General features: G+C 35.8%; 1 protein-coding gene across 3 annotated transcripts in view; it reads right to left on the bottom strand.

Moving 5' to 3' along the window:
• The window catches only part of VPS13B (vacuolar protein sorting 13 homolog B), a 1028583-nt gene that overhangs the window by 963124 nt on the left and 38611 nt on the right, over positions 1–26848 (bottom strand). For all 3 annotated transcript variants that reach the window (XM_020969177.2, XM_020969175.2, XM_020969189.2), the window contains exon 4: positions 6273–6393. In XM_020969177.2, the coding sequence (XP_020824836.2) occupies positions 6273–6393 (121 nt within the window). The remainder of the gene's footprint in view (positions 1–6272; positions 6394–26848) is intronic.

Raw genomic sequence — 26848 nt, 5'->3', positions numbered from 1 at the left:
GGAGTTGGTTTTATGAAAAGAAATAATAAAACAGATAAACCACTGATTAATATGATTTTTAAAGAGAGAGAAGAAAGCCATATCACTATTAACAAAAATGAAATGCATGAATATACCACTACTGAAGATGAAATCACAGTATTAGGAGTCATTTTTGCCCAACTGTATGCCAATAAATTTAATAATTTAAGTACAACAAAACAATTATTTTAGAATAGTAGCAGGATATAACATAAACACACATAAATCATCAGCATTTCTACATATCACCAATAGAACCCTACCAAAGAAACAGTAAGACATACCCCTTGTAAAATAACTATAGACAGCATAAATAAAAGGGAGTATACCTGCCAAAATAAACCCAAGAACTACATGAACATAATTATAAAACACTTTTTATACAAATAAAGCCAGATTTAAATAACTGGAAAAATATTAATTTTTCATGAGGGGTAGAGCTAATATGACAAAAACGACAATTCCACCTAAATTAATGTACTTATTCAGTGCCATCCCAATTAAATTACAAAAAAAAATTTATTTTGTTGAGCTGCAAAAAATAATAAAATTCATTTGGAAGAACAAAAGGTCAGGAATATTGTAAAATTGAAAAAATTGTAAAGGAAGGAGGTTAGCAGTACCAGATCTTAAACTATATTACAAGGTAGTAATTATCAAAATTATCTGATACTGGCTAAGAAAAAGAAAAGTAGATCAATGGAACAGAGTAGATATACAATACACAGTAGTAAATAATTATAGCAAACTTGTGTTTGACAAATGTAAAGATTTAAGCTTCTGGGATGAGAGTTCACTATTTGGTAAAAATTGCTGGGAAAACTGGAAAGCAGTCTGGCAGAAATTGGGCATAGAACATATCTTACACCATTTACCAAGATCAGGTCAAAATGGATACATGACTTACATATAAATGGAGATATCATAAATAAAATTAGAAGAACATGGAACTAATAAGACTTACGAATAGGAGAAGAATTTATGAACAAACTAGAGAAAGAGAACATCATGAAATGTAAAAAGGATAATTTTGATTACATTAAATTAAAAAGGTTTGTACAAATAAAACCAATGTAGCTAAGATTAGAACAAAAGGAGAAAAAATTATAGACAATTTCTCAGATAAAAGTCTCACATCTCAAATATACAGAGAACTCTGTCAAATTTATAACAATATGAGTCATTCCCCAATTGATAAATGATCAAAGGATATGAAGAGGCACTTTTTTGATGAAGAAATTAAAACTATATATAGTCACATAAAAAATGCTCTAAATCATTACTGATTAGAGAAATGCAAATTAAACCAACTTTGAGGTTATCATCTCACACCTATCAGATTGGCTAAAGTGATCAAAGGGGAAAATAATAAATGTTGGAGGAGATGTGGAAAAAGTAGGACATTAACATACTGTTGGTGGAACTGTGAAATGATCTAACCATTTTAGAGAGCATTCTGAAATTATGACCAAAGAGTTATAAAAATGTGTACACCCTTTCACCCAGCAATACCACTACTACATGTTTCCCAAGGTTATTAGGGTCAGAGAAAAAACCCGTTATGTTCTAAAACATTTATAGCAGCTCTCTTTGTAGTGGCAGAGAACTAGAAACTGAGGGGATGCCCATCAATTGGGAACTGGCTAAACAAGTTGTGGTATATGATTGTGATGGAAGACTACTATTGTGCTATAAGAAACAAGAAGCAGATTGATTTTAGAAAAACATGGAAAGACTTGCACAAAATAATGAAGAGTAAAATGAGCAGAACCAAGAGAAGGCTGTATACAGTAACAGCAAGATTGTTTGAAGAACAACTGTGAACAACTACGTCATTCTGGGTATTATAAATACTCAAATCAACTACAAAAAGACCTATGAAGGCAGATGCTATCCATTTCCAGAAAAGTAACTAACAGAATTATACACAGTATAAGACACACACATGTATATATATATATATATATATATATATATATATATATATTTATGGATATATGGATATTTATGTCAAATGGTGGCTTTCTCTAGTAGGGGGTAGGGAGGGGGACAGGGAGAAAGTTCAGAACTTAATATGTAACCAAAAAAGAACTAAATTAAATTGTTTTTTAAAAGTTAACAATGAGCTACAATCTGTATTACTCTAAATAACCATACTGTTGAAATAATTAATCCAATTTAATAATTCAATGTAAGAAAGATTTATGACCTATTAAGTATAAAGCACTGTTCTCACTAGAGATACAAAGACTAAAATGGAACAGTCTCTGACCTCAGGAGTTTACATTCTACTGGAAGTAGTGAAGTACTGACTGATACTAAATTATCTAAGATTTAGTTTCCTAAGCCCCTTACTTAAAAAAAGAGAAAAAACAAATAAAGTTTTAAAAAGTTAAGGAATTTATACAGTTTTCTAACTGTATAAATAAGAAAGTAAGATGGTCAAATCTTATTGTAAGGAATTAGAGAATGTAAAAAAATTAAAAAGAACATTTGACTTGTGAGATAACAATTCCTACATACCAAGTGAGTATAAATTCTTTAAAAAAAAAAAAAAACAGAGGAACAGCTAGGTGGCAGAGTAGATAGAGCACCGGCTCTGGAAACAAGAGGACCTGAGTTTAAATTCAACCTCAGACACTTGATCACTTGATACTTACTAACTGTGTGACGATAGGCAAGTCACTTACCCCCAACTGCCTAGCAAAAATAAATAAATAAACAAACAAACAAATAGAAAAATAAACAGAACTATAGAGTTGACAGGAACCTTGGAGGTCATTTAGTAGAATCCTCTCATTTTAAAGCTTAGAAGATGAGGTGAATAATTTATGAGTTATTATTATTTATTTCTAATGAATTATGAATAATGAATGAATTATTTCTCAAAGTAACCAAAAAGGCAGGCATCGAGGAGAAGTCTAGCACTGGTATAAAGTAGACACTTAAATATTTATTGATTGATTAACTGAATAAATAGCTTTCTCTTCACAATATTAAGCTGGAGATAGAGACAATATAAATACTGATGATTATGTGTATCCTGACTGAAACTTGTTTCATTTTAAAAATTAAACAGGAGAATGTGAAGATTATTTCAGGGGAATAAACAAAGTACTCAAGTCTAGGATTATATATGTTATTCTCTGTATATGTTTGTATAGGATTGCATATGTTATTCTCTGTTCTACCACTGGTTCATTTGTGACTTTAGGAAATTACTGTCAACCTGGAAAGACTTATATGAATTAATGCAAAGTTAAGTGATCAGAACTAGGAAAACTCTGTACACATTAATGGCAATATTGTAATCAACTGTAAAAGTCTTAGCTACTCTGATCAAGACAATGACAAGTCCAAAGGACTCATGATAAAAAAAAGTTATCCACCTCCAGAGACAGAGAACTGATGACATGTAAGTGCAGATTAAAGAATTTTTTTCCAATTCCTTTATTTTTCTTGCTTTTTCTTTTTGGTAACATGGCTAATGTGGAAATATGTTTTACACGATATGTGTAATGTGTATCATATTTCTTGCCTTTTGAGTAGGTGAGGGAAGGGGTAGAGAGGGAGAGAATTTGGAACTGAAAATAAAAAAAATTTTAATAGAAAGAAATTACTTTCACTTTTAGGTCTTTCCAACTATAAGAAATTACAAAACTTTACATACCTACCACCCAACAACACTAAAAGAATCAATAAATTAATATTTTCTAAATATGGTAGACTGAGTATAAGTGGCATTTTTGATATTTAAACACGAAAATTTAAAAACTTCTTTTAAGTGAAGATTTAAACCAATACAATTCAATCCAATAAGCTACTACCTGTAGGACACTGTTAAAAAAAAAAAGATTTAAAAATAAGGTAGCAAGAATCAGGCAGCTAAGTGGTGCTGTGAATAAAATACTGGTACTGAAGTCAGGAATCCCTGCTCTCAAATCCCGCCTCAGATACTTACTGGAGGCAGCTAGGTGGCTCAGTGGCTCAATGAAGAGAGCACTGGACCTGGATAATACTTGTATTTGATCCTGAGAAAAAAGGGAACCACTGAAATTTACTGAGTAGGAGGTGACAAAAGTTGGGACTGTATTTTAGGACAATCACTTTAGTGGAGGATAGATCAGCCTTGGATCACTCCCACCATTCAATACCATCTCCTATCACTCAGACGCCTTCTACCATTATCTCCTCCTTTACCTCTGTCTCACATGGAGAAGTGGCCTTACTTCTTACCAAGGCTAACCCCTCTATCTCCACAAGCAATCTCATTCCACCCCATCTCCTCCAACTCCTACCCTTGTGCCAACCCCTATCACTTATTTTCAATCTCTCCCTTTCTAGTGGCTTTCCCTTTCAACCTTTACTTGGATCCTTCCATCCCTGCTAACTATTGTCCTATATCTCTTCTGCCCTTTATAGCTAAACTCCTTGCAAAGGCGGTCTATGGAAGGCACCTCCACTTTCTCTTCTCTCTCTCTCTCTCTCTCTCCTTACAAATCAGCTTCTGATTTTATCATTCCATTGAAACTGCTCTCTCCAAAGTTACTAATGATTTCTTAATTTCCACATCCAATAGTCTTTTCTCATTCCTCATTCTCCTTGACCTCTCTGTAGTCTTTGACACTATTGATCACTCTCTCCTCTTTGATACTCTCTTCTCTAGATCTTCAGGACACCACTCTCTCCTGGTTTTCCTACCTATTTGACTACTCCTCTTCAGTCTCCCTTGCTGGATATTCATTCAGATCATGCCTACTAACCATAGGCGTCCCACAGCCCTCTGTTCTGGGCAATTTTCCCTCCTCCCACTGTCATACTTCACTTGGTGATTTCATCAGTTACTATGCACTTAATTACCATCTCTATACTGATGATTTTCAAACTACTTATTATTATTCTGCCCCAAATTCTGTTTACCTCCAATCTTGAATCTCCAAAGGCTTTTCACACATCTCAAATTGGATATCCAGTAAACATCTTAAACTCAACATGTTCAAAACAGACTTTGTTATCTTTATCTTTATGCCATCTCCCTACTCCTACCTTTTCCATTTTATAGGCAACACCATCCTCCCAGTCCGAGACTCGTAACTTAGGAGTTATTCTCTACTCCTCACTATCTCTTATCTCTCCATATCCCATCTATTGACAAGGCCTATCAATTTCACCTCCTCAACAACTCTCAAATATGTCCTCTTTTCTCCTCTGACACTGCTACCACTATAGTGCAAACCCTCATCACTTCACATATGGATTACTGTAACAGCCTGCTAACAAGTCTGCCTGCCTCAATTCTCTCCCCATTCCAATCCATTCTGCATTCAGTCACTAAAGTGATTCTCTTACAGCACAGGTCAATCATGTCACTCTCCTATTCAATAAATTTAGGACTAAATATAAAATGCTCTGACATTCCAAGTCCTTCACAACCTAGACCCACTCCTATCTTTTCATTCTTCTTATATCTTACTCCCTGACATGTAATCTGTAATCCAGTCACACTGGCATCCTGGTTATTCCATGAACAAAACTCTCCATCTCTCAGCTCTGGGCATTTTCTCTGGCTGTCCCCTATACCTGGAATGTTCTTCCTCCTCTGCTCCAACTACTGACCTCCCTGGCTTCATTTAAGTCCTAACTAAAATCCTATATTCTATGTGAAACCTTTGCCAAATCCTCTGAATTCCAGTGCCTTCCTTCTATTAATTATTTCCTTTTTATCCTATATAACTTGCTTTGTATATATTTGTTTTCATGTTGTCTCCTCCATTAGATTGTGAACTCCCTGAGGTCAGGGACTGTGTTTTGACTCTTTTCATATCCCCAGCACTCAACATAGTTCCTGGCATGTAGGAGCTGCTTAATAAATCTCCACTGATTGACTTATTGGATCAGAGTAAGGAGAGAATTAAGGCAGATAGTCCCACCAGCAAACAACAGGCATAGGTGATGAAGGCCTACACCAGGGTGGTAGCAGTGTCAAAGGAAAGGAATATTCTAGAGATGTTACAGAGATGAAATCAAAAGGCCTTGGCAACAGATTGGACTATAGAAGGGGAAGTGAGTAGGTGAAGTTGAAAGACAGTGAGTAGTTAAGCCATGAAGGGTAGGGAACTGCCCTTCTGGAGGGCATATCTGCATTCAAAAGATGACAGATTCATCAAATCCTCCAAAAAATTATCTCATTATTAAAGATACTTAAGTATATTCAGTTTTCTTGCACTTTCAAAAATTCCATTCTGAGTTACCTGGTGGTAAGTCAGGGTCCGTAGGGGTAGCTTGCTGAATTCGTCTAGGTTTCACTGATGATTTTGTGTTCTCAGTAGCACTTCTGTTAGTTGAACTAGAGCCACAACTTTCATGGTCATCCTATTTTTAATTTAAAAAACAAAAAGGAAACCAAAAAACCCATTAAACATAATGCCAGGAAGTAAAGAGTTGTTGAAAAGAAATGATTTAAAGTTTCTAAGTTAGAGGAGCTATCCTCTTTTACTTTTATTCAATATGCACTACATATAATAAGCAACTACTATTTATATTCTAGTGGGATAAAAATGGGTTCCTGATTAACAATGTTTTAGATTCAAATGCAAGTCTTACTTATAAGTACATTAAAAAATTGTCAAAACAAATTTCAATATTTTAGTGACATCAATGTATTGTAATTCAGTCAAAATAAATTTAAAGTCATTTCTCAAAACATATACTATGAGAAGATTTTTAATCTACCTTCATATAGCTCAAAAAATTTACTCATGAAACAAACTCAAACAGTTCCTAAAGTGCTGGTCTAAAGATGTCATCTCTACACAAACCCTCCAACTTCAGTGGTTCCCTATCATCTCCAACATTAAATATAAAGTCCCATTAAGCACCTGCCCCCTCCTACCTCTTTTAGTCTTCTGACACCTTCTTCTGCTCCACACACTTCACAACCCAGCTACACTGGTCTTCTTGATCTCCAAATTCCATTCATCTCCATTGGCTGTCTCCCAGGCCTAGAATGTTCTTCCCCCTCCACTCAAACCCCCATATTTCCTGACTTCTTTCAAGACTCAGCTCAAATTTCACCTTCTACAGGAAATCTGTCCCACTGCAATTGCCTTCCTGGTGAGACCATCTTCCATTTACATTGTTATCTATGCTGTATAGACATAGTTATTGCATGTTGTCTCCCCCATTAGAATGTGAGCTTTTTGAGGGTAAGGGCTTTATTTCTGTCTTCTTAGCCCACTAAATTTATAGTGCTTAGCAGGACGTGGCACATAGGAGGAGCTGAATAAATACCTGTTAACCAACCAATGTCAAATGTTTTAAAGGTTTCGTAAAGAGATGAGAAAGCTTATGAGGGACCATAATACTGAAGGCTCCATGAAAGTATCAGAAGAGAATACCAGCAATGACCTTGGGGCAGAGAGTGCTGGATTTGGAGTAAGTAAAGATCTAGGTTCAAATTCTGACTCTAATCAAAGGCAAGTCATGGGCATGGTGGCCTGGTTCTGAGCAAGACAAAGTATGAACTCACCTAAAGTACATATCAAAGGCCCAGGGGGCAGAATCAATAGTTCTAGTGTGAGAAGGGGAGACAGAGTGAAGATGGTATGGACTGGAAATGTCTAGGAAGTAACATTGCAGTCTAGGTACAAGTAAGACAAGGTGAGGACTTATCTATTAAAGCCCAGGGTCCTAGGGACTGTAGTATGCTTCTAGTAGGAAGGGTTAGAATGTAATCACATAACATTAACGAATTGTTTGACTGAATGGAGAAATCCATTTACACCTCAAACCCTTTAACAGATGAGAACATTTCTTTGAATAAATCAAAAAAGGAACAACAGACTGGCTAAGAAAACAAATTAGTCATACCTCTGGGATTTTAAATAGCTAAACCTAGAAGAATAGTCAAGACTCTCAACATTTGTAAAGTATAAGCCCTGTGGGGAAGAGATGGGAATTTATTTGTCTCTATCTTCTCCACCTTTCTCCCCACCCCAATAAGTCATGTCTCTAACTATGAAGCAGATAAATTATGTATCCATAGTTCAACAGTTGGGAGCAGTTATGAAGGATACCTTAAACCAACATCAAAGGGCAGGAGTGGCAGGAAGCACACATACATACACACACACACACACACACACACACACACACACACACACACACACACACACATACACAGAGTACTTCCAAGCCTTACAATATTAATTGTTGTTAGGTACCTTTGACACATGCGCATCCCACATGTATGTCTCACCACCATCATATTCTAACTTTGAACTCACTCTCCCCATGGATGCTGTATATATTTAGGGGAAAACATATCTCAGGTCTGGGGCAGGGAGAGATGTTTTATAACTGTTATTTTTGCCACGCCTTATGAGATAATCTCTCTGATAAAAGCTATTTGAGTCTACTGCCTGATTGTTAATGGGAAGCACGTCACTGAGCTACAACTAGTAGAAGCAGCCAGCAGCCACCAAAAGGACCCAACCCACAAGTCTGAGTAAAAGCTGGGAGAATAGGTACTTAGATGTTGAAGGGCAAATCTGAGGCCCTCCATGCTGTCTGTTACTAAGATTTCCTTTGGGTAGGTCTCAATGGCTGAGATCTTTGCCAATCCAGTTTTCCCAACCACATCAAAGTATAGCTGAAAGTAATAACATCACACTGCTCTCCAACAGGCATTAGCCGTGTCAGTCTTACCTCCCCTTAGAGGAAATTCAGCACTTGAAAAATCATAGTTTTTATGACTTGCTATGTATTTTTTTAAAATAAGCGTTGATATCTTATGTTTCTTACATCGCCAAAATATCCCATATATATCTCCTCCTCCCTCTCCCACACAGTCATCCCATATGACAAATAGTACAAAGTCAGCACAACTGATCAATACATTGAAAAAGTCCAAAAACATGTTCAGTATGTAATACCTGTCGACCTCCTACCTCCACAAAAGGGTAGGTTGGGGGTAAATTTTCTTCCAGTCCTGCTTGATCTTTATAGTTTTATAACATTTATTCTTGATTTTTTGGTAAGTCATTGTTCTTTCCATTTACACCACTGTAGTTACTACATAAGGGCAGCTGGGTGGTGAAGAGTATAGAGTTTCAGGCCTGGAGTCAGGAAGACTCCTCTTCCTGAGTTCAAATCTGGCCTTAGACACTTACTAGCTATGTGACCCTGGGCAACACACTTGACCCTGTTTGCCTCACTTTCCTCAACTATAAAATGAGCTGGAGAAGGACATGGCAAACAACTCCAGCATCTTTGCCAAGAAAACCCCAAATGGGGTCACAAAGAGTCAGGCACAATCGAAACAAATGAATCAACCATGAACAAAAGGTTACTACATATACGGTTTTCATGGCCCTGCTTATTTCAGCCTGCATCAGTTAATATAGATTTCTCCATGCTTCTCTGTTTTCATCACACACATTTCTTACTACAATTTGTTTAGCAATTCCCCAAATTATGGGAATCTACTTTCTTTCCAATTCTTAGGTATCACAAAAAGTGCTGTTATATTTTTGAGTATGTGGGGACTTTTTCCTTATTAATTACTTCCTTAGGAAATAAGCCCAGAAATGGAGTCTCTGTTTCAAAGGACATGGCCATTTTAGTCACTTTATTTGCATAATTCCAAATTGCTTTCCAAAAAGGTGGCACTACTTCATAGCTCTACCAACAATGAATTAGTATGGTTATCTTCCCATATCACCTCCAACATTTACTGCTTCCATTTCTCATAATTTTTGCCAGTTAGCAGGAGGTGAAACCTCACAGCTGTTTTGATTTGCATGTCTCCTATTATTAGTGATCTGGCGCATTTTTCATGTAATTGTGAATACTTTGCACTTCTTTTGAGAACTGCTTGTTCAGGTCTTTTGACCATTTATCTATTTGGGAATGATTATTAGTAACGTATATATGTGTGGATATACATGTGGATATATATAAACACAAAGATACAATATATATTATATATACACACATACATACACACATATGTATATATGTATATATGTATATAAGGATATATATTCATATATGTGGGAATATAAGACATATCAATAACTTACATGCATGCACTTTTTATATATCTTATATGCCAAACAATTTTCAGAGAAATCTGATACAAAGATTTTTCCCCATTCTACCACTTTCCTTATCCTAGAAATCTGATACAAAGATTTTTTCCCCATTCAACCACTTCCCTTATCCTAGACGAATTAATATCATCTATGCTGAAGCCCTTCAGTTTCAAGTAAAGTTATCTATTTTATCTTTCATAACTGCCTTTATCTCATTTAGTTAAGAGTACAGCTCTAATCCATAGCTGTGAGAGGAATATGATCTGTTTCTCTCCTAATTTTTTTATGGTATGACCTTTAATATGAGGGTCATATATCCATTTAGACTGCATTGTGGTGTAAGATGTTGGTCTAGGCCTAATTTCTACCAGGCTGCTTTACAGTTTTCCCTGCAGTTTCCATCAAATAGAATTTTTTTTCCTAGGTGACATATGTTTTTCACTTTATCAAACACTGGATTATTGAGTTCTATTGTTTCTGCGTCACCCTTGTCTAGTCTGCTCCACTGACCTATCTCTCTATTCTTTAGCCAATACCAGATGGTTGTGATGACTCCTGCTTTATAATATAGTTTGGGGTCTAGAAGTACTATTCTCTTTTTGCCTGTACTTCTTTTCATCTCTTCTCCTGGTATTCTAGATCTCTCGTTTTTCCAAATAAATTTCATTATTTTATCCAGCTCTATAAAGTATCCCCTCGGTAATCTGATTGGTATAGCATTAAAAGTGTAAACTAATTTGAGTGACACTTTCATTTTTATTGTATTGGCACAGCCTAACCATGAGTATTACACTAACCATTACACTTCTATTATTGCTTCTTATGCTTCATTATTATTTTATAGAAATGCTGTTGATTTTTTGTTTTTTTGTTCTTTTTGTTGTTGTTGTTGTTGTTTGGCTAGGCAATGGGGTTAAGTGACTTGCCCAGGGTCACACAGCTAGTAAGTGTTATGTGTCTGAGGCCAGATTTGAACTCAGGTCCTTCTGAATTCCAGCCCAGTGCTCTATCCACTGTGCCACCTAGCTGCCCCGAAATGCTGTTGATTTTTAAGGAATTGTTTTGTAGCATGCCATGTTGCTAAAGCTACTAATTGTCTCAATTAGTATCTATGCTGATTCTGTGGAGTTTTCTAAGTAAACCATCATAACTCTTGCTATATATGTTTCAAAACATACTTTTTAAGATAAATCTGTCTACTCTGAAGCCCCCAATAAAAAAAAAACTAGATTTTTTAAAAAATCTGTGGATATAACTGTGTTAACATTCACAACTCATCCACAAACCATACTCAGTCAATATTATCAATCTTCTCTATAACAACACTCTATTCCTGAACTACTGAGGACTTGTAAATTTTACTGGAGTATGTTTTATCTTTTCTTCTCTTAATTACTAAACCTGATTGCCTCATACCTGGCTAACTACAGCACTTCTGAAAATCTCCTTTATTTGTTATTTTGCCTCTCTGGGCCTCAGTATCCTCATCTGTAAAATAAGGCATTTGACTAAATGGCTTTTAAAGTCCCTTTCAGCTTAAAATCAACGATCCTATGATAATGCCATGCTACCATTACCCCTGCTGTTTGTTAATTCACACAGCATTGACAAACTTTAAGACTATCCCTTTTTACATCTTTTGGTTTAATACTATGTTTTACTCACATACAGCTGGGTTTTGTATTTTGCTTCAATAAACAAATTCAACAAACGCTGAGTGACTGCCTTCTATATGCTAAGTATTAAGAAACAGCAAAAGAATAAAAAATCTTTCCTGCCTTCATATAGCTTATATTATACTGAACTCTTCTTTGCATAAGTGTTTGGATCAATTTTACATTTAATTGAGAGAGAGGAAACAGAATTGAACAAGGAGTCCAAAAACGTGGATTCTAGTCTCAACACCGCCATGAGTTAGCTGTGAGAACATGGGCAAAATCATTTTACTTTCCTGAAAAGCATTATTCTACCTATAACATCCATGTACTAAGGGATAAAGTGTCTCAGGTCAAAGTTACAATCTAACCAGTCAATTTGCTCACAAAGAAAATGGGGAAGGAAAAATGATGAAGTAGTAACCAAAAAAAAAAAAAAGAACTACAGGTATTAATTACCAAGTGAAAACCAGAGTTTTTTTAATTATTCAGACCATGTAGACACAAGGTACGAAACATAGGTGCAACATGACAAGATGAGATACCCACACAGGAAGAATAATTGTCAACTAATACTGACAATTTCCATTTCCTACATGCTGTGATTCTCTTGAGTCTGGAATGCTAAGCAGAGGTCATTTTTATCCTTGAATCTCTGCATGGTAATAAGACAGTAAGATTTAGAGTTTACAGATGAAAAAAATTCAGGCCTATAGAAATGAAGTGACTTACTCAAGGTTATATAAGCAGTAAATGTCAGGGCCAGTATTTCAACCCAGGACTTCCTACTATAAATTCAACACTCTTCACTACACACATGCTGATCCTTTTTTCCTACCTTCTTGACAATTATATACTCTTGGCTTAGTCTTCAAAATATGAAAACTTTACAAGTAGGTACCTAGAGGTCTTTCTCTGAGAACTGTTCCTGCTCCTAAAAAACATTCTCTGTGCTAACTCCACAGCCTATCATTAACCTTCAATCCAATTCAAGAAGCATTTGTTAAGTGCCTTCTATATAATACCCAACAATAAAGATATGAACCCAAAAATCAAATAGCCTTTGCCCTCAAAAAGTTTACATTCTGGCATTGGGGAAAGGTGAGAGGGAATGAGTGAATCTTATTCTCATAGTATTTGGCTTAAGGAGGGAATAACATACACAATGGGGTACGGAAAGCTATCTATAACCTGTATCGTGTTGCTTGCCTTTTCAATAGGGGGCGGGGAACGGGGAAGAAGGGAGAAAAAGTATAACCCAAAGTATTAAAAACACATGTTAAAAAATAAATAAATAACTTTTTAAAAAAGGTTCACATTCTTCAATTAAAATGTTGTTTGTTTAATTATACTTTATTTCCTCCCCTACTTCTACCATTCTCAAGTTGAATCTCTTTAACCTATTCTAGAGCTCTTTGTTTTTCTCTGGAATTATCACCTTTTTTGAAATCATTATTTTTTTATTTCTTTTTTTAAAATCACAAGTTTGTATGGGAGAAAGAATCTCTTAGAGTAATTAAGATCAATTCCTTAACAATTCTTTGAGAATCTTCATACAGTGTTAAGAGATTGTCATTATTTTTATGATTTATATTAACTTATTTAATTTTACAATTTACACTAATAAGGGTTCTTGCCAACTTTCTTACACTTTCATTTTGAAATACCTCTTAAACAGACTTGAATGGGACCAGTTTTTTTAGTTTATTTTTCAAAGTTTGTCTTGCTAGTTTGTTGTTTGTTTTTCTTTTGTGCTACTGGTGCTGCTTTCTGTTAGAAGAGGGGCAATGATGTAGGAAGTATGCTGAGTTATCTATTAGTCCATGGTTTCCCTTAAGTCCCTAAAACGTCATATCATAACCTAGCCTTTCTCTCATGTCTCATCACTGCATGCCTGGATTATTGCAATAGCTTGCTAGTGGATATGCCTTCTTTAAGTCTCTCTCTGCTCCAACACATTCTCACCAAAGTGATTTTTCTAAAACGTAGGTCTGATCATGACATACACACACACACACACACACACACACACACACACACACACACACACACACACACACACACACACACACACCCTCACACATTCAGTAAACTCCAATGGCTCCCTATTGCCTCAGGGAGAAAATACAAAATGCTCTGTTTAGTATTCAAAGACCTTCATAACCTAGCCCCCTCTTACCTTTCCAGTTTTCTTAAACCTTACTCCCCAACACATATCTTTGAGCTAGTGACAATGGCCTCCTGGCAGTTCCAAGAACAAAATATATCATCTCTTAGCTCTGAGCATTTTCTCTGGCTGTCCCCCATGCCTGGAATGTTCTCCCTCCTTCTCTCCAACTACTCTAACCTCTCTGGCTTCCTTCAAGTCCCAACTAAAATCTCACCTTCTATAGGAAAAGCCTTTCCTAATCCCTCTCAATTGCAGTACTTTACCTCTTTTAATTATTTCCTATTTATTCTGTATTTATCCGCCCATTTCACTGGGGGGAAGTCTTTACATGCTTGGGGTAGACATCCCCCTAACTCACTGACTGGTATGAGGCCTGTCAGTTATTCTCAACCTGGTTTGGCCCATCTGCCAAGACGGTTTTACCGGGGTGTGGCCATTGTGCATGCTACAGCTTCTTGGAGCCACAGATGAAAGCTGGGTGAGAGGTGGACACTGAAAGTGGATGAACAACCCTGAAAAGTTCTCAGCAAGCCCACACAGCGGAGGTGTTAGTCCTCCCTGAACACCCCATACACCCTGTTCCAAAGGCCATGAAGGTGGCTAAAGCAGGTGCTGTGGAGCACTTAGAGCTTGATCAGATATTAAAGGTGCCAAAGTCATCTACTGCATCCTGGGCCACCACCAGTCATCTTGACTTTTGTCTAGCCACTGGACGGATGACTCTGGAAGAGAGAATTAGGCTGACAACTTTGTGCAACTCTGCGCAACTCTGCCTCATTTAAATCCAATTCATGAGAAAGTCAAGACATGTAATATCTCTGTGATATCATTGGTCCTCTTCAAAAAAATGAAGGATGAACAACATTTATCCTGCATGTAGCTTGCTTAGTACATATGTATTCATGTTGTTTCCCCCATTAGACTGTAAACTCCTTCAGGGCAGGGACTGTCTTTTGTCTGTTTTTCGTAATCCCATTGCTTAGCCCTGTGCAGGTGTTAGTGAATGTTTACTTAATTGGATTTAATTGAACTGAATGTCCAAAAAAACAAAAAAACATGCCACATAACTACATTTTTCAGTAATTTAAAATCATATATTATTGCTTTTCTTTAGATGGCATCAATTTTAGAATTTATTTTCAAAAATAGAAGAAAATATTATTCATATTTACAGAATTCTTAACTATATTATGGATAACTTAAATGAAGGATGTTGGATATTTGTTCCCCATCTCCACAGCATAAAGGCACATAAGGAATGGTCTTGAAATATTTAGATCAGGCATTTACCCTAATAGGTTGTAAAACATCAAGGGGGGTTGAGGAAACTCAGTCTTTGCATTTTTTTAAGTGTTAGATTCAGATTAAGACAGGTTATAATACTAACCTAACCATGAGACCTAACCTCATGGTTACTATTTTATTCTCAACATTCCCACAAATTAGTCAGTTTCCACAAACATTTAGAACAGACCTACACAACTTGGCAGTAGGTAGGGGCCAAAATTAAAATAGGCTAAACTTCTTCGGGCCGCAGATAGGTTTTTAGCAGCTCGCTTTCCAAGTAAAGTGTATAACTATTGATTAAACTATTTTTGCAAATAAACCATATTTTTTAAAAAGGCAATTTCAATTGATATCAATTAATTACAAGATTTTTATTTATAATGAAATCCATTAATGTTAAAAAAAATTACTTTGCTAAGCGGTCAAGTTTTAATATATTTTTCAGGTTTTCTTACTATTTACATTTAGTTAATGGGACGTATTACCCTTCTTGTCAGCAATCAGTTTATTGTACTCCAGAATCATGCCTGATACAGATTTCTTTAGAAATCTGAAAATTAACCTTAGTACACACCTCATTTTCTGAGTTTACTTCTTGAAAAACCATTGTTCCCCACTGAGATTTTTCAACAATTTGGATGTTTCAATTTGTTTTTCATTGGTGTCCAATTTGCTAAAATTAGGATATTTTGATTCAAAATGGTGACAAAGATTGTATTCCTTGGGAATGGCTATTACTTCTTGGCAAACAAGGTACAATATTTTGTCTCTCATGTATATCTATCCACTCTGGATTAAACACTCTCTGTTCTAATTCAATTTTGCATTTCTTTTTATCACCCATTTTACAATGTTACCCCAAAAACTTTAATGTTAAAAACAAAAATTCTCCACTGCAACTGCACACATACTAAGAAATACTGAACTGAGCATCTGTCTGACCTTGGAGGGAGCCCCAGACACTCACACGTAGCCCCGCAATGAGGGAGGGGAAGAAGCCCTCAAGTTGTTGCCACTCATTGCATAGCAGGCATCAGCAGTAGGCATCAGTTCTGTTGGTATGTGGCTGCACTTACTTTGTCCCTGTTCAATGCCAGTAACAACTCAAAACGTAGTGAAAAGATACAATTCTTGCTCCTCTCAGATTAGAGACAGACTAACAGTGGTTGGTTGCTGTGGGTCATATGACAAACAGGACAGAGTACATATGGGCAACCCACCCACCAAGTTACATGACAGGCACAACAGTGTCTAGTGGAAGGCAGGTTAAGTGGGGCATGGACAAAAGCACTCATTACATTTTTATTTTCTTTTACATCCTCTATATTTTTCATGGGCTGCAAGCAGCCCACATGCCATATATTGTGCAGGCCTGATTTAGAAACTACTATTATAAAGATCACTAAGCTAAGATATTGGGGAGATATGAACATCAATCAATAAATCTATCAACAAGCACTTATTAACAAGTCAACAAGCATTTAGCACCTACATGTTTCAGGTACTGTGCTAAGCCCTGGAATACAAAGAAGAAAACAGCCCCTGCTCTTGTGGAGGAGCTTACATTGTAATAGGGGAGACAATAGATACACGAACTAAAACAAGCCTTAATATGAAGATTACCTAAGACATCATCTTCTCTTACAGAGCACACAGTTGGGGGCGGCGGAAGAGAAGGGATGCTCCCACAAATAACTATAACACAAGATAACTCAATGTATAAACTTGGCCAATTCACTTGGGTTTTCTAAACCTATTTTCCTATACGTAAAATGAAAACTAATAACTATTTTGTCATCCTAGTTTTAAAAATTAATTCTCAGATATTCAAAGAATGGCAATATATTCAATTTCTCAATTAAATGATCTAATAAAGCTGACTACTGCTCAGTGTAACATACATAACAATATTCAAGTAAACATGACATATATACATATATATGCGCATTGGCATATATACATATGGCACTGGATTACAAAAGTGTTAGACTTGAAATTCAGAGGATCTGTGTTCAAATCCTGCCTTTCACACTGAGTTAACTTGAGTAAGTCACTTTAAACTCTCAACCTCAGCTTTGTCATCTGTAAAAGAAGAGAGGTGGACTAGCTGCCATTCTAGCTCTAAAATCTGTATCCTACGAGGTATCTTAATATGCACACAACTCTAAACTTTAAAAAAATAATACTTAACATTATAGCTCATAATTAAGAGAACACTGTTAAGCCTATTAAAAAATTATAAATGCTTTGTTAAGCCTATCAATTATAAGCAAAAGGTGAGAATAATGTATTTAAAATCACAAGTTGAAAAGATGAAAGAAAATTCACATTCAAGATCATTAATTTTCAGGATAACATAGTATCTTCATAGTATGATTCATTCTAAAAAAACAACTTCTCTATCCAGAGGTTTTTAAATGACATCTATTATTGTATTAAACGATAGAGTCTTTAATTAACAAAAATTCACTACTCTGGTTACAGCCTTACTGAAACTACTTTTAGTTCAACTACCATCCTTAAAAATGTCTGCAGTCATACACTTCTGCACAATGTTAATGTTAAAGGCACACTATTAATTTTTCAAACATGTGGCTGTCTCATAAGCCCAGAAGTAAAACATGTTCATTAAAAGAGATGTGAAAAGATTCCAAGTGATCTGCCAAAACCAGCATAATTATGAAAATATTTAACACTGGAACCAAATGAAATCACATACTGTATATAGATTTCAGTGATGTCATAATAAACATCCTAGCCAAAATGTACTAAAACTACTGCAATCCAATAAATCTGTCTTATACCATATAACAAACATCTTAAAGTAAAAAGAACACATTACTTTTATTTCTAAGGTGATCAGCTACAAATACAGAGATAAATTTAAGTAAGCTAAATATGAGTCTTCAAACGGGAATGACTAAAAAAACCAAGTTTTAACAGTAGCTAGCTTTTACAAACAACATGATTTATTTGAAGTTTTTAAATGAAACTAAAATTGCTTTATTTGTTAAAACAAAATTTATAAAAATAAACCTGCAACTCCAGTGAATTTAGAAAAAATTAACTCCACTAATTTATGTAATTCACAAATGGGTGTATTTGCTAAGAAATAAATATTACCAGTCAACTATATAAGTTTTACTTTTGCAATAAACTCAAAGATTCATGTTGCTTGTATATGTGTTAAAAATTAAATTATTCTAGTAAATAGGTAATGATTACATTCTAATAAGATTTTATTTTTATCAACTAAAATAGTATTTTGTCCTTCAAATCATTAGCAAAATACACAAAAATAGAAGCAGATTTATTTTTTTTAAAGGTGACTATATATCAGTGAGGTCAAACTCAAATAGAAAAGGATCCCTACCACATACTGACTTGGAAAACTATGAATTAATATCTATTTTGTATTTATTTTGTTAAACATTGCCCAATTACATTCTAATCTAGTTCTCCATAATTCTGCAGGCCACTTCTAGCTCCAACCCCAAGTGTAATACCTCTCCTTTTAGACTAACCACTATCAAAAGTAAAATTCCATTATCACCATTAAAAAAAAAACACAAGGCATTTAACTTTATCCAAAAAAGATGATTAATAAATTTCCTTATTAAAAATTATGTAAAATATTTTGAGATAATTTTTTAATCCAAACATACATTACAGTCATCTCTCTTTTGTTTAGGTTGCAATATTTCCAAAATGTCTGTTAAATATACTTCATAGCAAAAGAATGTTTTCCCTTAGGGACCATATGGCTATTTCTGAAAATACTGCCCTTTGCTCTCATGAAAACACGAAAGAATGCCATTTCTTTACAGAAATTCTTACAAGAACAAAAACATAGCAAAAGCTGCATTTAAGTATATTCATTAAGCATTTTGCTACAAACCCATTTCATGTGTACAGAACATGCTCCAACAAAGGCTTCATCTCAAAAAGCATTACACATGTTCCCCACCACTACCAAGTTACTTGTAGGAAGATACACCCAGCTCAAATATAATAATTTCAGAATTATCAAGTCACATAAACAATCAAGTCTCTCACTAAATGAGCACTATGCCCTCTCCTCTCATGAGTAAACAAAAGAGAAGTGGCAGGACAAAGAAAAGAATAAATCTCAGAAAAAGTGGCAATTGTCATCAGAAAGAACAAATACAGTCTCCAGAAATTTTGGTTATAACATACTGCATTACTGATATATATAGTAAGAAAACCTAGAATGCATTAGGACAAACTGACTATAGCTCTTCTATTTTTTTTCTACTCTTTTTTCACCTCCTGCAACGTTACTAGCAAAAGGCAGAGGGCATCAGCAGCAATGTTGGGTCCCAAAAAGAAAAACACTTCTTAGCACAGATATCCAACTAAAGTTATAAATGAAGAACATGCAAGAGAAAAGAACTGCACAACAAGGAAAATATGATTTTCTTTTAAGGTTTATTTCTTCAACCCCAGCCTGAGACCCCTACAACTTGATAACATACCTAAAGCCATTCTTTACCTAAAGCCATTCTTTCATTCAATAAATAACTACTATTCAATTCAATAAACATTTATTAAGTCCCTACTATGTGCCAGTCACAGATTTAGGTTCTGGGGATGCAAAAATAAAAACATAACAATCTCTGCCCTCAAGAAGTTTACCTTCTAATGGGGGGGGAGGGGAAGGAAGCTCAAAGATTGGGACTTGTAGGGAATGACACAGCTGTGTGCAAGTAAACATAAAGCCTGTACAAAGTAATGGCAAATTAATAGCCAGAAGAGGGGGAGATAATCAGAAAAAGGCTTCAGTAGTACCTGAGCTGCACTGTGAAAGAAGCTAGGAATCTGATTAGGCAGAAGAGAGGAAGAAAACATTCACATGCAAAAGCAAAGAAGAAAAAGATGGGATTTCATGCATAGACAACAGCTAGGAGACCTGATCTGAAGATGGGAAACGCAGGTGGGTGTCATACTGTGAAAAGTTTTAAATGCCAGCCCAATGATTTTGCATTTTATTCTAGAAACAATAGGGTACCACTGAAGTCTTGTTATGTCAGGAATAACAATGCCAAATCTGTGTGGAAGAGAAAACAGAGAGGAAAAAGGAATAGAGACAGGGAGGCTACTGCAATAGACCCAGCATAAGGTGACAGAACCTACATTACAGTTATTTGTTGCTCAGTTGTTTAGTCATGTGTGACCCTTTGTGACCCCATGGACCACAGCATACCAATACTGTACATGGGGTTTTCTTAGCAAAGAAAAAAAAAGTGGTTTGCCATTTCTTTCTCCAGTGGATTAAGGCAAACAGGTTAATTGATTTGCCCAGGGACATACAGTTAGAAGTGTCAGAGGCCAAATTTGAACTCAGGTCTTCTTCACTCCGGGCCCAAAGCTCTATCCATTGAGACATCTAACTGCCTCACACTAGGGTTAAGGTTGTAGGATTACAGAGAAAGGGATAGGTGAAAAAAATATTGTGGAGATAGGACTGACATGACTTGGCAACTCAGGGGAACTAGAGGTCCAAGATTCTGAAACTGGATGACTGAAGAGAAGTTTGGAGGAGAGCTGTTTTGGAAAAAATATGAGCTGTAAGGCTATGCTGAATTTGAAATGCATATGGGACAGAAAGGAGGAGATATCAAATAGGTAGTGGGTAATATAGGACTAGAGCTCATTAGAGAGGATTGGGTTGGATACATAAATGTAAGAGTCTTCTGCACAAAGATGACAAGAAAAAAATGTTACTGAGAGACACAAGATGAAGGGCAATACATCTTTACCCTTATGGAGTTTATAATCCTGAAAGTAAATCTTTTTTAAGTGAAAAAGAGATATAAGACAATTAAAAACCCTAATGAAATTCTAAAAGATTATTAAGTGTATAGTTTGGTGCTTAGAAAGGGAAATAATGGAAAAATGCTCAAAAGCACTAATAATTTAGAGAAAAAGTAACTGAAGTAACTTTGAGATTCTATTTCATACCCATGAGACTGGCAAAAATGATTAAAAAATGAAAATGACAGTTTTTAGAGGGGCTCCAGAAAAACAATCACATTAATGCATTGTTGGTAGAGCTATGGATCAATCCAGCAATTCTGGAAAGAAATCTGGAAATATTTTCCCCAAAATAACTAAACTACATATTCCCTTTAACCCAGTGATATCATAAGCTTATACTATACTCCAAAGAGATCAAGATAAAGTACCGAAATGCATAAAAATACTTCTAGAAGCTCTGTTTGTTATAACAAAGAACTAGAAATTAAAGGAAATGGCCTGGGAATTAGTTGAACAAATTATGGTATATGAATGTAATAGAATATTATTGTACCAGAAGAAACGGGAACTTTCCAAGAAACATGGAAAAACTTGTATAAACTAATGCAGGATGAGGTGAACTGAAGCAAAAGAATAATAATAACAATTTTGTAAAGAAACAATTCTGAAAGACTTAAAAATTCTGATCAAAGCAATGACAATTCCAGAAAATGAATTATGAAGCATGCTGAAAGCCCTGAAAAGAAATGATGGACTCGATCCAGAATAACACATAAATTTTGGACACAGTCACTGTGGGCATTTGTTTCATTTGATTGTGGCTATTTATTGCAAGGGTTTAGGGCTTTCCCCCCTTTCAATGGAAGAAAGACGTAGAAGGGAGAAGGAAGTTAGCAAAAAGGTCTGCCAAGGAGAAAAAAAAGAAAGAAAAGAGTTAATGAAAAGTGTTTTTAAAATTCAAAGAAGAAAACAGAAGGAAGACAGAAAGGAAACAAAGACAAGCAGACCAATTTTGAATATTACATGTTTAATTTATTATGTACTTCAAAGGAAAAGCAAGCTGTACACAACAGAAGTTCACAGCTTCATACAGTTCTTTTTTTGTTTTACTATATATTGGTAGCTAGGTGGCAGAGTAGATATAGAATGTTGGACCTGAGGCCAGGAAGAGCAGTTCAAATTTGACCTCAAACACTTATTAGCTGTGTAACCCTAAGCAAGTCACCTAACTTCTATGTGCCTCAGTTTCCTCATCTGTAAAATGGGATAATAACAGCAGGTGCCTCCCAGGGTTATTACAAGAATCAAATGAGATATTTTGTAAAGTGCTTAGCACAGCAGGGCCTGACACATAGCAACCAATGTATAAATGTTAGTACTAATGAAAATGCTCATTTTATTTGATATCTGTTAAATTAAGAATAAAAAAATTCAATGTTAAAAAAAAAAGGAAAAGAAATCATTATCACCAGGGGCTAAAAGAAAAGGTATTGATGAATTTTATTCTTTTTTGACACTGTTAGTAGACTCAGACATTTGGGAAATGCTAAAGACATAGTAAATGCAAATTTCTGTAAGACATTGCCCAAGTCTCTCAATTTGAGCTCAAAAAGACCCCTGATATTGGGAGGATAGACCATAGCCAAAAAGATGAGAAAGGGGAACAGAATAACATAGGGAGAAGGTATATACATTCATTTCAGGAAATCAAGAAGCTAGAGGGGTGGAAATAATTCTGAAGATCAATACAAAAAGAGCTGATATTATGGTCTCAATATATTACAGACACCTTAGACAGACAACAGAAATAGACAAGGAATTCAGAAAGCAAAACACATAATAGTGATACAGGATTAAAAAAAAAACACGAATTCTACAGCTTACCACACTAATAAATTCTTGATGTACCTTTTAAAAAGTTGATAGAACAATAGAGGTACTACTATTCTAGACTTGATTCTAAAACAAGAAGGACATGGATAGGGAAAAAGATCAAACTCTGTGTGTATGTATATGGAGAGACAGATATACATATGCCAATATTAATAAAACATATATGTCTGTGCCTATTATATATGTACACATACACATAGGCACAGACAAATATGCATATATGTGCTTCTACTTGAGTAAAAAGGATCATAAGATTACAAGATTTGGAGCTAGAAGGGACCTTAGAAGTCACCAAGACCAAACTCTTTTTGCAGATAAAGGAAATGAGGTCCAGAGAAGTCAAGTGACTTGTCAAAAGTCATACAGCCAATAACGATGAGAATCATGGAAGAAGGTGCCCGTTCCATTTCAGAATTCATATCTGAGGATGGGAAAGCTAAGTATGGTCTGACATGAAGTACAGATGTCAGGGAGCTGAAGATCCTTGATGATGTCCCCTTATCCCACAGAATGAGTGAGCAAATGAATGACAAAGCACTTAACAAGCATGCACTACATCCCCGGATACATCAATCTGTATCACAGTCCCTACTGTATCCCTTTGTGCTCTGACATCTGCTGCAAATTCCACCTTCAGTGATACTGGCACTGGTAACACTAGCCAATTCTAACAACTCTTAAAATTATTATTATTATTATACACTATAATCAAAGTTGGTACAATAAGAACAACAGAGGTAAATGTTATCAGTAGTTAATCAAAGTACTAGGAAAATCAGTGGCAACAAAAGTGAGTAGCAACAAAAGAGAATGGCCAAAAGTAAGAAGCATGGCTGGGAAGGAAGGTAAATAGATCAAGAAAACAATATTCTACTGAATGATGAAAGCAAAACCCTCATAATATTGGAAACTTCTTTTTTATTGCTTTTTCTGTCTAAAATCAAAAGCTTTAAACTTTAACCCCCTTCATAAGACAATACTTGCCTTACAATCAAATGGGGGAAAGCATGAGGAGGGGAGGAATGAGAGGCAAGTCCAAAAGAGTGCATGCAATCAGTGGGAAACAAAGACCTGGATGCCTTCCTGACATGGAGGTTTGGCAAGGAGCTATCTGCTCCACCCTCTAATGAGAGGGGTCCCAGGGTCAAAGGGCATGCTGAGGAGGTATGAGTACCAAGACTGATGTGACCTTGCAGGATGATAAAGTCCCTACGGGCAATGATGGAGAAGTTCAAAGGAGTGAAGTCAGGCAGAAAATGAAAACAATGCGTCCCAAGATACTACAAAGTATCTACAGAAGAAAATTAAAATAAAATTTAATTTTTATTAGGTATCAAACACAAAAAATTTTCTAGAAATAAATAAGGCATTAAGCTGTATTAACTTTTCAAAGAGATCAGAAATTTCTATCAAGGGTACAGATGCATTATTTTAAAGCTTTGTCCCGTTTACAATCCCATGCAGGGTCAATACTAACCTTAGTTTTCAAGACCACATCTAGAATAATAAAAAATATGGCCTTCACATTATTAATACATCCAAAACAGAACTCAATATTTCCGCTAAAATGCTTCACTCTTTTATATTTTCCTAATTCTGTTGAGAACACTACCATTCTTCCAGTTTCCCAGGTTTATAACCTCAGCATTAACCTCAATTCCTTACTCCCTTTCACCCCATATCTCTGACCACTTGCCAAGTCCCACCATTTCTACCTCCACAACATTTCTCATATCCATCATCTTTTCATTATTCACACAGCCACCACTTTAGTTCAGGCCCTCATCACCTCCTGCCTGAATTATTGATTAAAACAGCCTCCTAACTGGTCTCCCTGCTTCAAGTCTCTGCCACTCCAATCCATAGCTGCCTAAGTAATTTTTCTTAAGCACGAATCTGGCTATATCATTCCCCTATTCAATCAACTCCAGGGATTCTCTATTGCCTTTATGATCAAATACGTATTCCTTCACGTGGCTTTTAAAGACTTTCACGTCTGGCCCTAACCTATCTTTCCCAGATCATTACAGCATAACCAAACTGGAATTCTCTCTATTCCTCACACAAAGCACTCCATCTCCTGTCTCCGTGCCTTGGTCCATGAGGGATGAGGCCCTCCTTCTTCACCTTTGCCTCATAAGACACAGCTCAAGCACTGCTTCCTACATGATGCCTTTTGTGATCAGTAACTGCTATTGCTCTCCTTTACTAGTTGTTGTCCTTCCTTCTCAAAGAGGACCAAAATGACATCACTATGTTGGAGATGAGGTACAGTGTGTCCAACTGTGCTGATCAGACCAATACAATCTCAGAAGGCTCTACCACAGGTCAGGCACAAATAGTCCACATGAACATTTGGAGTGGAGATGTCTCTAAATCTGCACTTCTCACATTTCTTTTGAGCTACTGTAATTCTGCTTTGCTCACAGAGCACAGTGCCTTCTTTGATGCAGGCAAACCATGCTGGGCGGTCCTGTGCCAGTCTCTCCAACGTCACACAATCATTACCCTTGTATCTTTGTATCCTTTAGTAGCCCTTCTATCACTTTTTCTGACCTCCGTGTTAGCACTTGCCTTGTGTGAGTTCTCCTTAAAATAGTCTTTTAAGCAAATGTACTGTTCAGTATTCAAACAACAGGGACATCCCATTAGAGTTGCACTCTGTGCAGTACTGTTTGAATGCTTGGCTGCTTAGCTTAATAAAGTACCTCAGTGTCTGTTACCTTATCTTGTACGTCTTGCAGATGATCTTCAGAATCTTCTTAAGACAATTCAAATGGAAGCAATTCAATTTCCTGGCATGGTACTGGTACACTGTCCGGGTGTCACAAGCATACAACAATGAGGTTAGCCCAATGGCTCTGAAGACCTTCAATTTGGTAGGCAGTCTAATACCTCTTCACTCCCACACTTTCCTTTGGAGCCTCCCAACCATTGAGCTAATTCTGGCAACATGTGCATCAACCTCATTATCTATGTGTATATCCCTGGAAAGTATACAGCCAAGGTAAGTGAACTTATCCACAGTATTTGAAATTTCTCTGTTTGCTATAATTAATGGTTCCATGTAGGGATGGTGTGGTGCTGGCTGGTGGAGAACCTGTGTTTCCTTGGTGTTAACTGGTGTCATCAAGGACAAAAACAGAATCAAGGTCAGCTACCACACTGATGGTAAATTATTTAATTTGAAAAGGCTATGAGGCAAGACTAAAGCGGAGGGAGAGTTAGCACACAACTTTTTGTTCACAGATGACTGTGCACTCAATGCAGCCTATGAGGCTAAGAAGCAACAGAGTATGGATCAAGTCTCTGCAGCTTGTATTAATTTTGGCCTAAAATCTGGCCTAAAAATTAACATTAATTAACATTACCAAGTAGGTAATACTTTAAGGAGGAAAAAAATCAACTTCATAAACACAATATGGGTGAAGTATGGCTTTTAAGTGGAAGCCACAATGATTAAACAATGTAATATAGCAGCCAAAAGAGTCAACACAATCTTAGGCTCTATTATGAATAATATAATATCTAGGAATAAGGAAAGGATCCTCTCATTGTCCTCTAGCTGACTGGTCCACATTTAGAATAATTTCTCAATTATACAATATAATTTTTAAGGCTTTAGCTGTCAACATAAATTCTTATTACACTAATCAATTTTAAAGCACTATGGTTTTTCAAACAATGTTTCTTTAATAAATGGCACACAGCTCACAAAGTTATCTATCTTTTCAAAATGACCACAGAAGCAACTTTTTTCTCCCATGCAAAAGACAGGAAAAGCAATTATTCAATTTGTATTACTTTCTTTGTTACCCAGTGATTAGAATACCTTAGACCTAATAAGAACCACAAACCCTCAGCTTTGACAAAAGTATAGCCTGGAAGAGAAATTCATTATTTTTATCATCCTTGGTCTAATTTATAAGAAAAGAAAGGGCAAAGATTTA

Source organism: Phascolarctos cinereus, unplaced genomic scaffold (genome assembly GCF_003287225.1).
Source record: "Phascolarctos cinereus isolate Bilbo 61053 unplaced genomic scaffold, phaCin_HiC Scaffold_4;HRSCAF=312, whole genome shotgun sequence".
Lineage (NCBI taxonomy): Eukaryota > Metazoa > Chordata > Mammalia > Diprotodontia > Phascolarctidae > Phascolarctos > Phascolarctos cinereus.
Note: the sequence above shows the minus strand (reverse complement) of the source record. Positions and strands in the feature narration are given on the sequence as shown.